This window comes from Bos indicus, chromosome 5, assembly GCF_029378745.1.
Source record: "Bos indicus isolate NIAB-ARS_2022 breed Sahiwal x Tharparkar chromosome 5, NIAB-ARS_B.indTharparkar_mat_pri_1.0, whole genome shotgun sequence".
Taxonomy (NCBI): Eukaryota; Metazoa; Chordata; class Mammalia; order Artiodactyla; family Bovidae; genus Bos; species Bos indicus.
The window spans coordinates 77,572,223-77,585,568 of NC_091764.1; the positions used below are offsets into that span (position 1 = coordinate 77,572,223).

Genomic DNA, 13,346 nt, shown 5'->3' on the forward strand with positions numbered 1-13,346 from the left:
CACCATTTCAACAAAAGAAGAAAATAAAATACCTAGGCATAAATCTACCTAAGGAAAAAAAAAACCTACATGCAGAAAACTATAACACAATGATGAAAGAAATAAAGATGGCACAGAGAGAGATATATCATACTCTTGGATTGGAAGAATCAATATTGTGAAAATAACTATACTACCCAAAGCCTTCTACAGATTCAGTGCAATCTCTATCAAATTACTAATAGCATTTTTCACAGAACTAGAAAAAAAAATTTTACAGTTTGTTTGGAAACACAAAAGACCCTGAATAGCCAAAGCAATCTTGAGAAAGAAAAATGCAGCTGGAGGAATCTACCTTCCTGACCTCAGACTATACTATAAAGCTACCATCATCAAGACAGTATGGTACTGACACAAAAACAAAATATAGATCAATGGAACAAGACTGAAAGCCCAAAGATAAGCTGATGCACTTATGGGCAGCTTATTGTTGACAACGGAGGCAAGAATATACAATGGAGAAAAGACAGGCTCTCTTCAATAAGTGGCACTGGAAAAACTGTAAAATTCTTTTACAGCTATGTGTAAAAGAATGAAATTAGAACACTTTCTAACACTATGCATAAAAATAAACTCAAAATGGATTAAAGACCTAAATGTAAGGCCAGAAACTAAAAACTCTTAGAGAAAAAAGGCAAAACATTCTTTGACATAAATCACAGCAAGGTCCTCTTTGACTCATCTCCTAGATTAATGAAAAAAACAAAACTAAACTAAACTAAACAAATGGGGCCTAATTAAATGTAAAATCTTTTGCATAGCAAAGGAAACTATAAACAAGATGAGAAAACAACCCTCAGAATGGGAGAAAATAATTGCAAATGAAGCAACTGACAAACGATTAATTTCCAAAATATACAAGCAACTCACAAAGTTTAATATCAGAAAAACAAACAACCCAAATAAACAAACAAAAAGGGGCCAAAGTCCAAAGGCGAGGGTGGGAGCAGTCAGTGCCAGGACCCCACACTTACTGAGTACCCTCCAAGATTCATGGTGAGGAGGATATTCTCCCTGTAAACCTCTCTTCTGAACTCGGATGCCCTGGGGGAGAAGTTTGTGCTTTTCAGTTCAGGTGGTGGAGTAGAGGGATGTGCGTTCATCTTCTCCTGTGAGAACACCAAAATTGCAACTAGCTGCTGAACAACCATCGCCAGGAGGATGTTGACACCTACCAAAAAGATACCCTACATCCAAGGACAAAGAAGAAGCTGCAACAAGATAGTAGAAGGGGTGCAATCATGTTAAAATCAAAACTCATACCTGTCAGAGACTCTTATAGGGTACAAACAAAACCTTGTGCACACCAGGATCCAGGAAAAAGGAACAGTGATCCCCACAAGAGACTGAGTCAGACCTGCTTGTGAATGTCTGAGGGTCTCCTGTGGAGGCATGGGTCAGCAGTGGCTGGCTGCAGGAACAGAGGCACTGGTAGCAGCAGTCCTAGTAGGCATGGCATGTGGCCTAAATCTTCTTGGAGGAGGTTGCCCTTAGCCCTACCATAGAGCTTGCAGCCCTAACATGGAGCTGCTGGCTGGGCAACCCACAAACTGGAGAACAATCATATCAGAGAAGTTTCTTGCACTGTTGCAAAGGTTCTAGGCCCCACATCAGACTTCCCAACTTGGGGATCTGGCAAAAGGACTGGTAATCCCAAGGGAATTTGACTTTGAAGGTCAGAGGGATTTGATTACAGAATTTCCACAGGACTATGGGAAATGGAGATTCTTGGAGGGCACAAACAAAACCTTGTGTGCACCAGGACCCAAGGGAAAGGAGCAATGACCCCACAAGAGACCGAGTCAGACTTGCCTGTGAGTGTTTGGGGGTCTTCTGTGGAGGTATAGGTCAACAGTGGCCTGCCGTGGGGTCAGGGGCACTCGCAGCAGCAGTCCATGAAGGCACATCTTGGCATCTCTTGGAGGAGGTCATCATTAGCCTTACCATAGAGTCTGCAGACTCCAGGACTGGGCTGCTTCAGGACAAACAACTAACAAGGAGGGAGCACAGCTCCACTCATCAACAGAAAATTGAATTAAAGATTTACTGAGCATGGCCCAGCCCACCAGAGCAAGACTCAGTTTTCCCCATGGAACACAGCCAGTCCCTCCCATCAGGAAGCTTGCACAAGCCTCTTATCCTCATCCATCCGAAGGCAGACAGAAGAAGCAAGAACTACAATCTCATGGCCTACAGAGTGAAAACTACCATCACAGAAAACTAACCAAAATGATCACATGGATCACAGCCTTGTGTAACTCAATGAAGCTATGAGCCATGTAGTATAGAGCAACCCAAGAGGGACAGGTCTGGTGGAGAGTCTGAGATGGGTCATGGTCTGACAAAATGTGGTCCACTGAAGAAGGGAATGGCAAACCACTTCAGTATTCTTGCCTTAAGAACCCCATGAACAGTATGAAAAGGCAAAAAGATATGACACTGAAAGATGAACCTGCCAGGTCATAGGTGTCCAATATGCTACTGGGGAAGAGCAGAGAAATAGCTCCAGAAAGAATGAAGAGGCTGAGCCAAAGTGGAAACAACACTGAGTTGTGGATGTGTCTGGTGGTGAAAGTAAAGCCAGTGCTGGAAATAACAACACTGCACAGGAGCCTGGAATGTTAGGTCCATGAATCAAGGTAAACTGGATGTGGTCAAACAGGAGATGGCAAGAGTGAAGATCGACATTATACAAATGAATCAGTGAACTACAATGGAATGGAATGGATGAATTTAATTCAGATGACCATAATATCTACTACTGTGGGCAAGAATCCCTTAGAAGAAATGGAGTAGCCATCATGGTCAACAAGAGTCTGAAATGCAGTAACTGGGTGCAGTCTCAACAATGACAGAATGATCTTGACTTCCTTTCAGGGCAAACCATTCAACATCACAGTAATCCAAGCCTATGCCCCCACCACTAATGCCAAAGAAGCTGAAGTTAAAGAGTCTATGAAGACCTACAAGACCTAGAACTAATACACACACAAACAAAAACAAAAACGTCCTTTTCATCAGGGAATTGGAATGCAAAAGTAGGAAGCCAAGAGATAACTGGACTAACAGGCAAGTTTGGCCTTGGAGTAAAAAATGTAGCAGGGCAAAGGTTACAAAATCTTTTCCAGGAGAACACACTGGTCACAGCAGACACCCTCTTCCAGCAACACAAGAGATGACTCTACACATGGACATCACCAGACGGTCAATACTGAAATCAGATGGGTTATATACTTTGCAACTGAAGATGGAAAAGCTCTATACAGCCAGCAAAAACAAGACCTGGAGCTGACTATGGCTCAGATCACTTGAGCTTCTCATTGCAAAGTACAGACTTAAATTGAAGAAAGTAGGGAAAACCAGTAGGCCATTCAAGCATGACCTAAATCAAATCCCTTATGATTACACAGTGGAAGTGACAAATAGATTCAAGGAATTAGATCTGATAGAGAGAGTGCCTGAAGACCTATGAACAGAGGTCAGTAACTCTGTATAGGAGGCAATGATCAAAACCATTGCCAAGAAAAAGAAATGCAACAAGGCAAGATGGTTGTCTGAGGAGGCCTTACAAATAGCTGAGAAGAAGAGAAATGAAAAGCAAGGGAGAAAGGGAAAGATTTACCCAACTAAATGCAGAGTTCCAGAGAATAGCAAGGAGAGATAAGAAAGTCTCCTTAAATGAACAATGCAAAGAAATAGAGGAAAACAATAGAATGGGAAAGACTAGTAATCACTTAAAGAAAATTATAGATTCAAGGGAACATTTCTTTCAAAGATAGGCATAATAAAGGACAGAAACAGCAAGGATCTAACAGAAAGCAGACGAGATTAAGAAGAGGTGGTAAGAATACACAGAATTGTACAAAAATGGTCTTAATGAACTGGATAACCATGATGGTGTGGTCACTCACCTAGGAGACATACTGGAGTGTGAAGTCAAGTGGGCATTAGGAAGCATTACTACAAATAAAGCTAGTGGAGGTGATGGAATTCCAGCTGAGCTATTTCAAATCCTAAAGGATAATGCTGTTAAAGGGCTGCACTCAATATGCCAGCACATTTGGAAAACTCAGCAATGGCCAGAGTATTGGAAAAGGTCAGTTTTCATTCTAATCCCAAAGAAAGGCAATGCCAAATAATATTCAAACTACCATACAACTGTGCTTATTTCACATGCTAGCAAGGTAATGCTCAAAATTCTTCTAGCAAGGCTTCAAAAGTATGTGAACTAAGAACTTCCAGATATACAAGTTGGATTTAGAAAAGGCAGCAGAACCGGAGAACAAACTGCCAACATCCACTGGATGATATAAAAAGCAAGAGAATTAAAAAAAAAAAAAAACACATACTTCTGTTTCATTGACTATGCTAAAGCCTTTGACTGTGTGGATCACAATAAACCGTGGAAAATTCTTAAAGGGATAGGAATACCAGACCACCTTACCTGTCTCATGAGAAACCAATATGCAGGTCAAGAGTCAACGGCTAGAACTGGACAGGGAACAACGGACTGGTTCCAAGTTGGGAAAGGAGTATGTCAAGGCTGTATATTGTCACCCTGCTTATTTAACTTCTATGCAGATTACATCATGCGAAATGCCAGCTGGATGAATCACAAGCTGGATACAAGATTGCTGGGAGGAGTATCAACAACCTCAGAAATGCAGATGATACTACTTCAATTGCAGAAAGTGAAGAGGAATTACAGAGCTTCATGATGAGGGTGAAAAGGGAGAGTGAAAAATCTAGCTTAATCTCAATATTCAAAAAACTAAGATCACGGCATCTGGTCCCATCACTTCATGGCAAACAGAAGTGGAAAAAGTGGAAGCAGTGGCAGATTTTATTTTCCTAGACTCCAAAATCACTGAGGATGGTGACTGCAGCCAAGAAATTTAAAGACGTTTGCTCTTTGGAATAAAACTACAACAAACCCAGACGGCGTATTAAAAAGCGAAGACATCACTTTGCTGACACAGATCCATATAGTCAAAGCTATGATTTTCCTAGTAGTCATGTATGGATGTGAGAGTTGGACCATAAAGAGAGGGCTGAAGTATTTATTATTTTCAATTGTGGTACTGGAGAAGACTCTTGATAGTCTATTGCACTGCAAGGAGCTCAAACCAGTAAAGGAAATCAACTCTAACTATTCATAGAAAGGACTGATGCTAAAGCTGAAGTTCCAATACTCTGGCCACCTGATGGGAAGAGGGGACTCATTTGAAAAGACCCTGATGGTGGGAGAGATTGAAGGCAAAAGGAGAAGAGGGCGACAAAGGATGAGATAGATGGTTAAATAGCATCACTGACTATATGGACATGAATTAGAGCAAACTCCGGGAGATAGTGAAGAACAGGAAGCCTCTCGTGCTGCAGTCCATAGGGTTGCAAAGAGTCGGACACAACTTAGTGACTGAACAACAACAACAACAATATGGAATCTAGAAAAATGGTACTGATGAAACTATTTGCAGGGCAGGAACAGAGACACAGATGTAGAAAATGGACTTGTGGACATAGTGGGGGAAGAAGAGGGTGGAAGGAATTGAGAGCATAACATTGAACTATATATATTGCCATGTGTAAAAGAGATAGTGGGAAGTTGCTGTAAAACACAGGGAGCTCAGCCTTGCTCTGTGACGACCTAAGGGAGTGGGATGGGGGCTAGAGTGAGCGGGAGGCTCAGGATGGAGGGGATGTATGCATAGTTGTGGCCGATTCGCATTGTTGTATGGCAGAATCCAACACAACATTGTAAAGCAATTATCCTCCAATTAAAGATAAAGTAAAATAAATTAAAAAATATGGCTTCATAGAAAGCTACATCTGACATATTGGTTAAATGAAATCAAACTGAATTGATCCCAGGGTCTCTTATGACATAATTACTTAATATAGAAAAATATCCCTAGAGGAAATATTCTTCATAATAAAAATATGATTAACTTGTTAATTGAAAACTATAGTTGTCAGTGCTCAAACAATAAATATTGAGTGCCTTAGTTCAGTATGTGAGACATGAGGGACATGGAATTTATTATTTCTCTCTCCTACCATCACATCTCTAAGAATTGAATATGATTTCCTGTTCCATGTTAGTCTTTCCTCTATGTTAACCGATACTGGGACGAGGCATATAAAACTAGCTACTTGAGTGACAATATGCTCCTGGAAGATAACACTCAACTAAAACAGCTTCCTCAAGACGCGAATCAAGACCCTCACTTTGTTGTACCTCCCTACTCAAAGCTATTATGTCATAAACTCTGTCTATCCCAACCACTTTCCCACCATGCAAGAGCCACCAGGTCAGATCCTCAAATCATACGAACATCCTTCCCCTGGACACCTCATTTTGAGATTCTGCTAAATCTCTATTGAGGTGATATCTTACTGCAAGAGGTCTAATTATCAGCTTTTTTTTTTATAATCAATGAATTTTTCTGATGGTTTGTTGGGGAAATGACAATTGATACCTTCATATGACTTCTGCTTATTGCACTTTCAGATATTTGGGTTTGAAAAGTATAAAGGTATAAAGCATATTTAATATAAAGCAAGGTCTGGTTTTATTTCAGACAAAGTGAAGTGAAAGTTGCTCAGTCATGTCCAACTCTTTGCAACCCCATGGACTATCCAAGGAATTCTCCAGGTGATCTTCCCAACCCAGGGATCGAACCCAGGTATCCTGCATTGCAGGTGGATTCTTTACCAGCTGAGCCACAAGGGAAGCCCAAGAATACAGGAGTGGGTAACCTATCCCTTCTCCAGCAGACCTTCCCAATCCAGGAATTGAACCAGGGTTTCCTGCATTGCAGGCGGATTCTTTACCAACTGAGCTATTTGGGACATAGACCCAAATGTGAGGAATGTGGCTAAAGTTTTCAGAGTCAACTCTTTGGTGTTCCTATACTTCATAATTAGGATCACAAATAAAAATTGACATGGTTAATAACAACAATCTTAAATTTTAGTTTCCTCTCTAAGCTGACTTGTGGATGTAAGATAAAGAAAAAAAATTTACTTATTCTTTAACAATTATTTAATGCCTACTGTCAGAGAAGGCAATGGCACCCCACTCCAGTACTCTTGCCTGGAAAATCCATGGATGGAGGAGCCTGGTAGGCTGCAGTCCATGGGGTCGCTAAGGACTAAGCGACTTCACTTTCGCTTTTTACTTTCATGCATTGGAGAAGGAAATGGCAACCCACTCTAGTGTTCTTGCCTGGAGAATCCCAGGGACGGGGGATCCTGGTGAGCTGCCGTCTATGGGGTCGCACAGAGTTGGACACGACTAAAGCGACTTAGCAGCAGCACAGAGTTGGACACGACTAAAGCGACTTAGCAGCAGCAGCAACTACGGACCAGGCCCTGTTTTAGGTGTTATGTTGTAATGAAGAGAGCTAGAAACAGACTATAAAATATGGAAGCTACATAGGGAGTAAGAAGTGCTATTTAAATAACTATTTAGAAAATAATCTATTGATTGTTTAGTTCTTAGAACTAAACACTTCACAATCCTAGCAGCTTTGCTATTTAGGGAAACCTCAAACCAGGCTGGAGGAGTATATTGTGTATAGGAAACTTCGGTACAAAGCAACATTCAGACCAATTCTGAAAGTGAAAGCCAGCCATTGTTATGTATTTGAATGCTAAATTCTGTAAGTAAAGGCCAATAGGAAGAAAAAAAACAAAATCAGCGTTTTGTTAATTAGGAGAAACATGTGGTACTACAGTGCTCTCACTTGTTAAATAAGCCAGAATGACCTTTTGCATGGAAAATGATTTTAAATTAATTAATTCAACACTTAACTGGGAAAATTACCATATTATATCTAGAAAATAAAATTTAAAAGATGCAAATATTTTCCTGTTTTTTTTTTTTCCAACTTCTGAGTTAAGCATTTGATTTCCATGTTTCAATTACTCATGGGAGGGCATGAGTAAACAGTAAACAGTAATCAGCCAGACTCGTAGTACAAATTCCTATAGAAACAGCATCTGGGCTAATGAATCCTCACAGGATACCTTGGCAGTCTTTCAAGAATACCTAATACTGGCCTAAATTAACCTCCTGAGGACATCAGTCTACCACGTGCAGTGATGGGTTCCCTACAGTGCAGATGGGTGCTCTCACACTCCCGCCCCTGCAGAGAGCTGTGAGGGCTTTGGGGATCAGGGGAAATGACCACTTTCTTTGCACTTCAAGTCCTCTACATTCTTCATCAGTAACAAAAAACCAAAACAACAAAAAATACCTTTCTTATTTTAAGACATTTCTGAAAAACATTTTTTTTTTTTTTTAAATTTTCTAATTTTCTCCACTGTGAGCTTACTGACCTCAGCCAAATCAAGACCTGGGACCTCAAGTACTGCCAGCCTCAGCACACACAATGATTCAGTGCTTAAAGGGAAAGGAATGAGGTAAAAACACATGGAATATACAGGTAACTCTTTTTTAATGGTCTAGAACCACCCTCTGCACTCCTTAGTAGACATCTTGCTCCCCAACATTAGGGGAAAGTGGCAATGATGGGAAATCAGATTTCAATTGTGTCAATACATGGATTTTTTTTTTTTCCTTCTGGATTTTACCATTCCCCTCTTCATCTTTATATCTATCAAAACCACACCATTGTCCCTCAGTATCCATAGGGTATTGGTTCCAGGAGCTCCCACAGATACCAAATTCTGTGGCTGCTCAAATCCCTTAGATAAAGCAGTCACAGGATTTGCATATGACCTATGCACACTGACACATCTTTAAATCAATTCTAGACTATTTAAAAATACCTAATACAATATAAATGCTATGTACCTGGCAGTGTGAGGCAAATTCAAGTTTTGCTTTTTGGAATTTTCTGGAATTTCTTTCTTTTTTTTTTTTAAAGAAAAATTTCAATCTGTGGTTGGTTGAAACTGCAAACATAGACCCCATGGATCAGTTTTAGAAGGAGATACTAACTTGGGAAGGGAGAGAAGTGGAAGCATACATCTGGACTGACCTCCGAATTGACAGAGAATCCTACCTTTTGGATTCTGAATTCAGCCTAGCACAGTGTCTGGTGCAGTTTGTTGACCTGATCTGAGAGCTTATGACAACATTTAGACCAGAATAGGGCTGTGGTGGAAAAACCACCTTTGAAAACACCTTGAAATCCAGCTTATCTTTGCTTAACTATCTATAAATTTTACTCATAAATAAATCCTACTAAAAGTACAGATTCAAGAATGCTATTACTAATAGCTATACACATATACAATACAAATTCGCTTAGTCGTGTCTGACTCTTTGCGACCCCATGGACTGTAGACTACCGGGCTCCTCAGTCCATGGGATTTTCCAGGCAAGAATACTGGAGTGGGTTGCCATTTCCTTCTCCAGCGGATCTTTCCAACCCAGGGATTGAACCCAGGTCTCCCACATTGTAGGCAGACGCTTTACCGTCTGAGCTACCAGGAAAGCCCACTAATAGCTATAACAAACCACAAAGCAAACTGATCAGGAAAATTAAATGATTACGTTTTCTAAGCCTCATTACTCACAAAATTATTCAAATGTACACATGCAATCTTTTTTGTCAGGTTACAGCAGAACAAAGAATTTAGGCATCTTCTTTTTCTTATAATGTTTTTCTTACTGATTTACGTTTCATAATACCCCTCCTTGCATGGTTTGAAAACAATTTACGAGAGAGAGAGTGAAAGAGATAGATTGCAGGGAAACTTTAAGCTTGTATTATAAGTTTAAAATAAGGTTTTTAATAAGTTGTCAGGTTAGATTAATTACAACACATTTAGCTTACTCCAGAAATAAATTAACATATAACTAAAGAATAAAGTAAATTTTTTCTATCCAATAAAGTTTTTTGGTAATTATAGTACTTCTAGGTTTGCCTTTTAAATTTTAGCTAAAATAGGAGAGTTGGGAAATTTCAGCACATAATTAATGTTGGGAGATTGAGGCAAACTTCAACAGTTTATTTTCTGATAAAGTCTCCCATATTCCTATATGATTTCCTTTATAGATCAGAATTTTAGTATAGAGACTTAAGAAGGTTTAAGATTTAAGATTAAGAAGGAAGAAGATTTAAGATTTCAGAAGGTGTGAATCCATTTGGAGTGCAACCAAAAATCTTAAACCTCACCTGGTTCTGTTTTAATGTGGACACCAGTTTCTGCAGCGTGATGTTTTCCTCCTCTAGTTCAGTGTAGTCCTGAAGGAGACGGGCCTCTCGGAATTTATATTCTCGGATTTCATCCTTCATCCGTATTCTTTGTAGCTCCCCCATCTCATTGTTCTGAAACAAGAGAATAAACAGTAAATACAAAAGTTTCTTACAATAGATTTTAATAAGTGTAGATAAAGTCCTGGTAGTTAATAATAATAAAAATATCACATGGAGTGTAAATTGGTATTGGTACCATCTTTTTTTGAGTAACAATTTAAAATCTGTCAAACTTTACAAGCACATACACATAACCCAGCAATTCTAAAATCATTCTTAAGCATACTTTCTTAGACATAAACAAAAAGAAAAATACAGTCATACATACTTACACAAAGAATAGGAAAAGTTTAAATATTTGCCAATAATAGGGAACAATGAAATGATCATGCATCCTTTAGTGGAAAATATAAAATTATTTAAAATAATTTATTTGAGAAAAAGGAATAAGTAGTAGTTTTATGCACTAAAATGGAAATTTAGCCACCATATATTTAGAAATTTATAGATTAATATGCTTCGCAAGTGGCACAGTGGTAAAGAATCCACCTGTCAATGCAGGAGATATGGTTTGATTCTTAGGTCGGGAAGATCCCCTGGAATGGGAAATGGCAACCCACTCCAGTATTCTTGAAAGGAGCCTGGCAGTCTACAGTCCACTGGGTTGCAAAGAGTCAGACATGATTGAACATGCACACATGTGTGTGTGCACGCACACACACACATACACACGCACACATGCATAAAACCACCAATTTTCCTAACTTTGATGGGGGAGTCCTTCTACAAGTTTCAAAATCTCCCAACTAAAGCCACATGGCCTAATTCTGCCTTGCTCCAGCTACCCTGGCTTCAGCCACAGAAACTTCTTTCTGCTCCCACAAGATGTTGAACTTGGCAGCTCATTCCTGCCTTCAGACTTTTGCATTTCCCCTCCCAGACTCCCTGCCTCCAGATCAAGGTGCCATGAGCCTCTCTGACAATGTGGTGAAGCTGACAGACCACTTCTCAGAATATTTTAAAGGGCACTGAACGAGTTCAGATCTTCCAATGCCAAAATATGGCACTTTGGTATATTGATTATTTTGAGCTGAAGGCATTTGACAGACAGCAGATTCAGGAAGGGCTCTCTTCCCTCTCCTTTTCTACATAAAAGCTGGACATGAAATTTCCCTTGGAAAGGTGCCTTCTTTGTACTGGAAGAGAACACTCATCGCCAGAGACTGGGAGTCAGTGCCAAAATGGACCTGTGCAAACAGACCTACTAAAATGATCTTCCATTAGTTCCGTCTAGTTAGTTCCTAGTCACTGTCCCATGATATACTACCCCCAGTCCAAGCTCCTTTGTCTTCTCATATCCCCATAATTTATCATTCTTTGTGCAAAAAAGGTATATAAGTTTTTGGGCCTAATGATTTCTGGCCTTCATTTTCCTTTTGAAGACTCCCATGTACTTGTAAAAAAATTCAATACATTTATATACTTTTTTTCTTGTTAATCAGCTTTATGTCAATTGAATTCTTCATCCTAGTCACAGAATCTAAGAAGATAGATGGAAATTTTCTTCCCTTACAGCATAAAAGACAACATTATAAAGGACACTGACTATGTTAAAATTAAGTTAATATAGTATTTTATAAAATTATGATATGGTAATCAGGTAGATTATTTATGGTAAAAAGAAAGTGTTAGTTGCTCATTCATGTATAACTCTGCAACCCCATGGACTGTAGCCCACCAGGCTCCTCTGTCCATGGAATTCTCCAGACAAGAATATGGAGTGGGTAGTGATTCCCTTCTCTAGGGGATCTTCCTGACTCAGGGATGGAACCTGGGTCTCCTGCATTACAGTCAGATTCTTTACCATCTGAGCCATTAGGGAAGCCCCAGATTATTTATGGTAGTGGCCCTCAATTAATCATACTTTCCTGTGGTCACACGCAGTACAGTCTCCTTTCAAGCCAACCCTGAACTGGCCTACAGAATGCAGTGGAAGCCTTAGCCTTAAAAGGCCTTGAAGCTATTGTTCTTCCTCTCTTGGAACTCCACCACCACGTGAAGAGGCCCAGGCTAGCCTGCTGGAGCATGTGCCTCAGCAAATAGTCAGCACCAGCTGCCAGGCACGGGAGTGAGACACCTTGAATTCTTCGGCTCAGATGGCTGCCAGATGATGGCTGCCACATGAGTGACCACAGGCTAGTTGGTAAAAACTGCCCAGCTGAGTACAGCTTGAATATCTGATCTACAGAATCATGGGGTATTATTTTAAGCCCTTAAATTTGGGGTGATCAGTAATACATAATTGACACACTAATACATGTGACTCTTTATTAATGGAATGTATAATCAGATCTAGTGGTAGATCTAAGAAATATATTTTCAAAGCAATGATGATATTTAAAGATTCTACAATATGATGGTATGAAAATATACAAAGTAACGGTGTTGCTAATGCTACTGAAGTTTGTTGCCTACATTCAAACAGAAGAAAACGTTAAATTTTAGTCTGAGTCTAGAGAAAAAGGAGATGTAATAATTTTTCCCTCCAAGTTTACAGGTCTTCTGCATTTGATCCACAGATTCCCTTGACCCAAGTTAGGAAACTTTTCTGCTTCTATTTGTCATTTAGGTCTCAGTTCAAATGTTATTTCTTCACAGAGGCCTTCCCTGAACAACTCCCCCACCTCTGCCCTTCAGTCTCCCATATTCTTACATGATTTCCTTTATAGATCAGAATTTTAGTATGGAGTAGATATTGAAAAAATAACTGTTGAAAGAACAGCACTAAACATTACTTGAAATTAGTAATTTACATACCTTTTACATTTTTAACATCTGAATATAATCAATCTTTTCTATAGTGTTGCTCATGTGTCCCTAATACCTGACATATTTTAGGTCTTTATAACCATGGAATGAATAAACAGGTATACAAATAGCTGAAAACAAGATCTAAAAAATATTATTGTAGGGATTATGGTTTTCTTCTGGGTTCTTAGAGCAGGGAACAAAGTGAGAAAACACATTTTCAAATAAACATACCCAAATCTGTGAAATCTGTGAAATGCCTTGACT

General features: G+C 39.5%; 1 protein-coding gene across 3 annotated transcripts in view; it reads right to left on the bottom strand.

The window, feature by feature from the left end:
- The window catches only part of BICD1 (BICD cargo adaptor 1), a 251,591-nt gene that overhangs the window by 62,564 nt on the left and 175,681 nt on the right, over positions 1 to 13,346 (bottom strand). For all 3 annotated transcript variants that reach the window (XM_070789827.1, XM_070789826.1, XM_070789828.1), the window contains exon 3: positions 10,191 to 10,343. In XM_070789827.1, the coding sequence (XP_070645928.1) occupies positions 10,191 to 10,343 (153 nt within the window). The remainder of the gene's footprint in view (positions 1 to 10,190; positions 10,344 to 13,346) is intronic.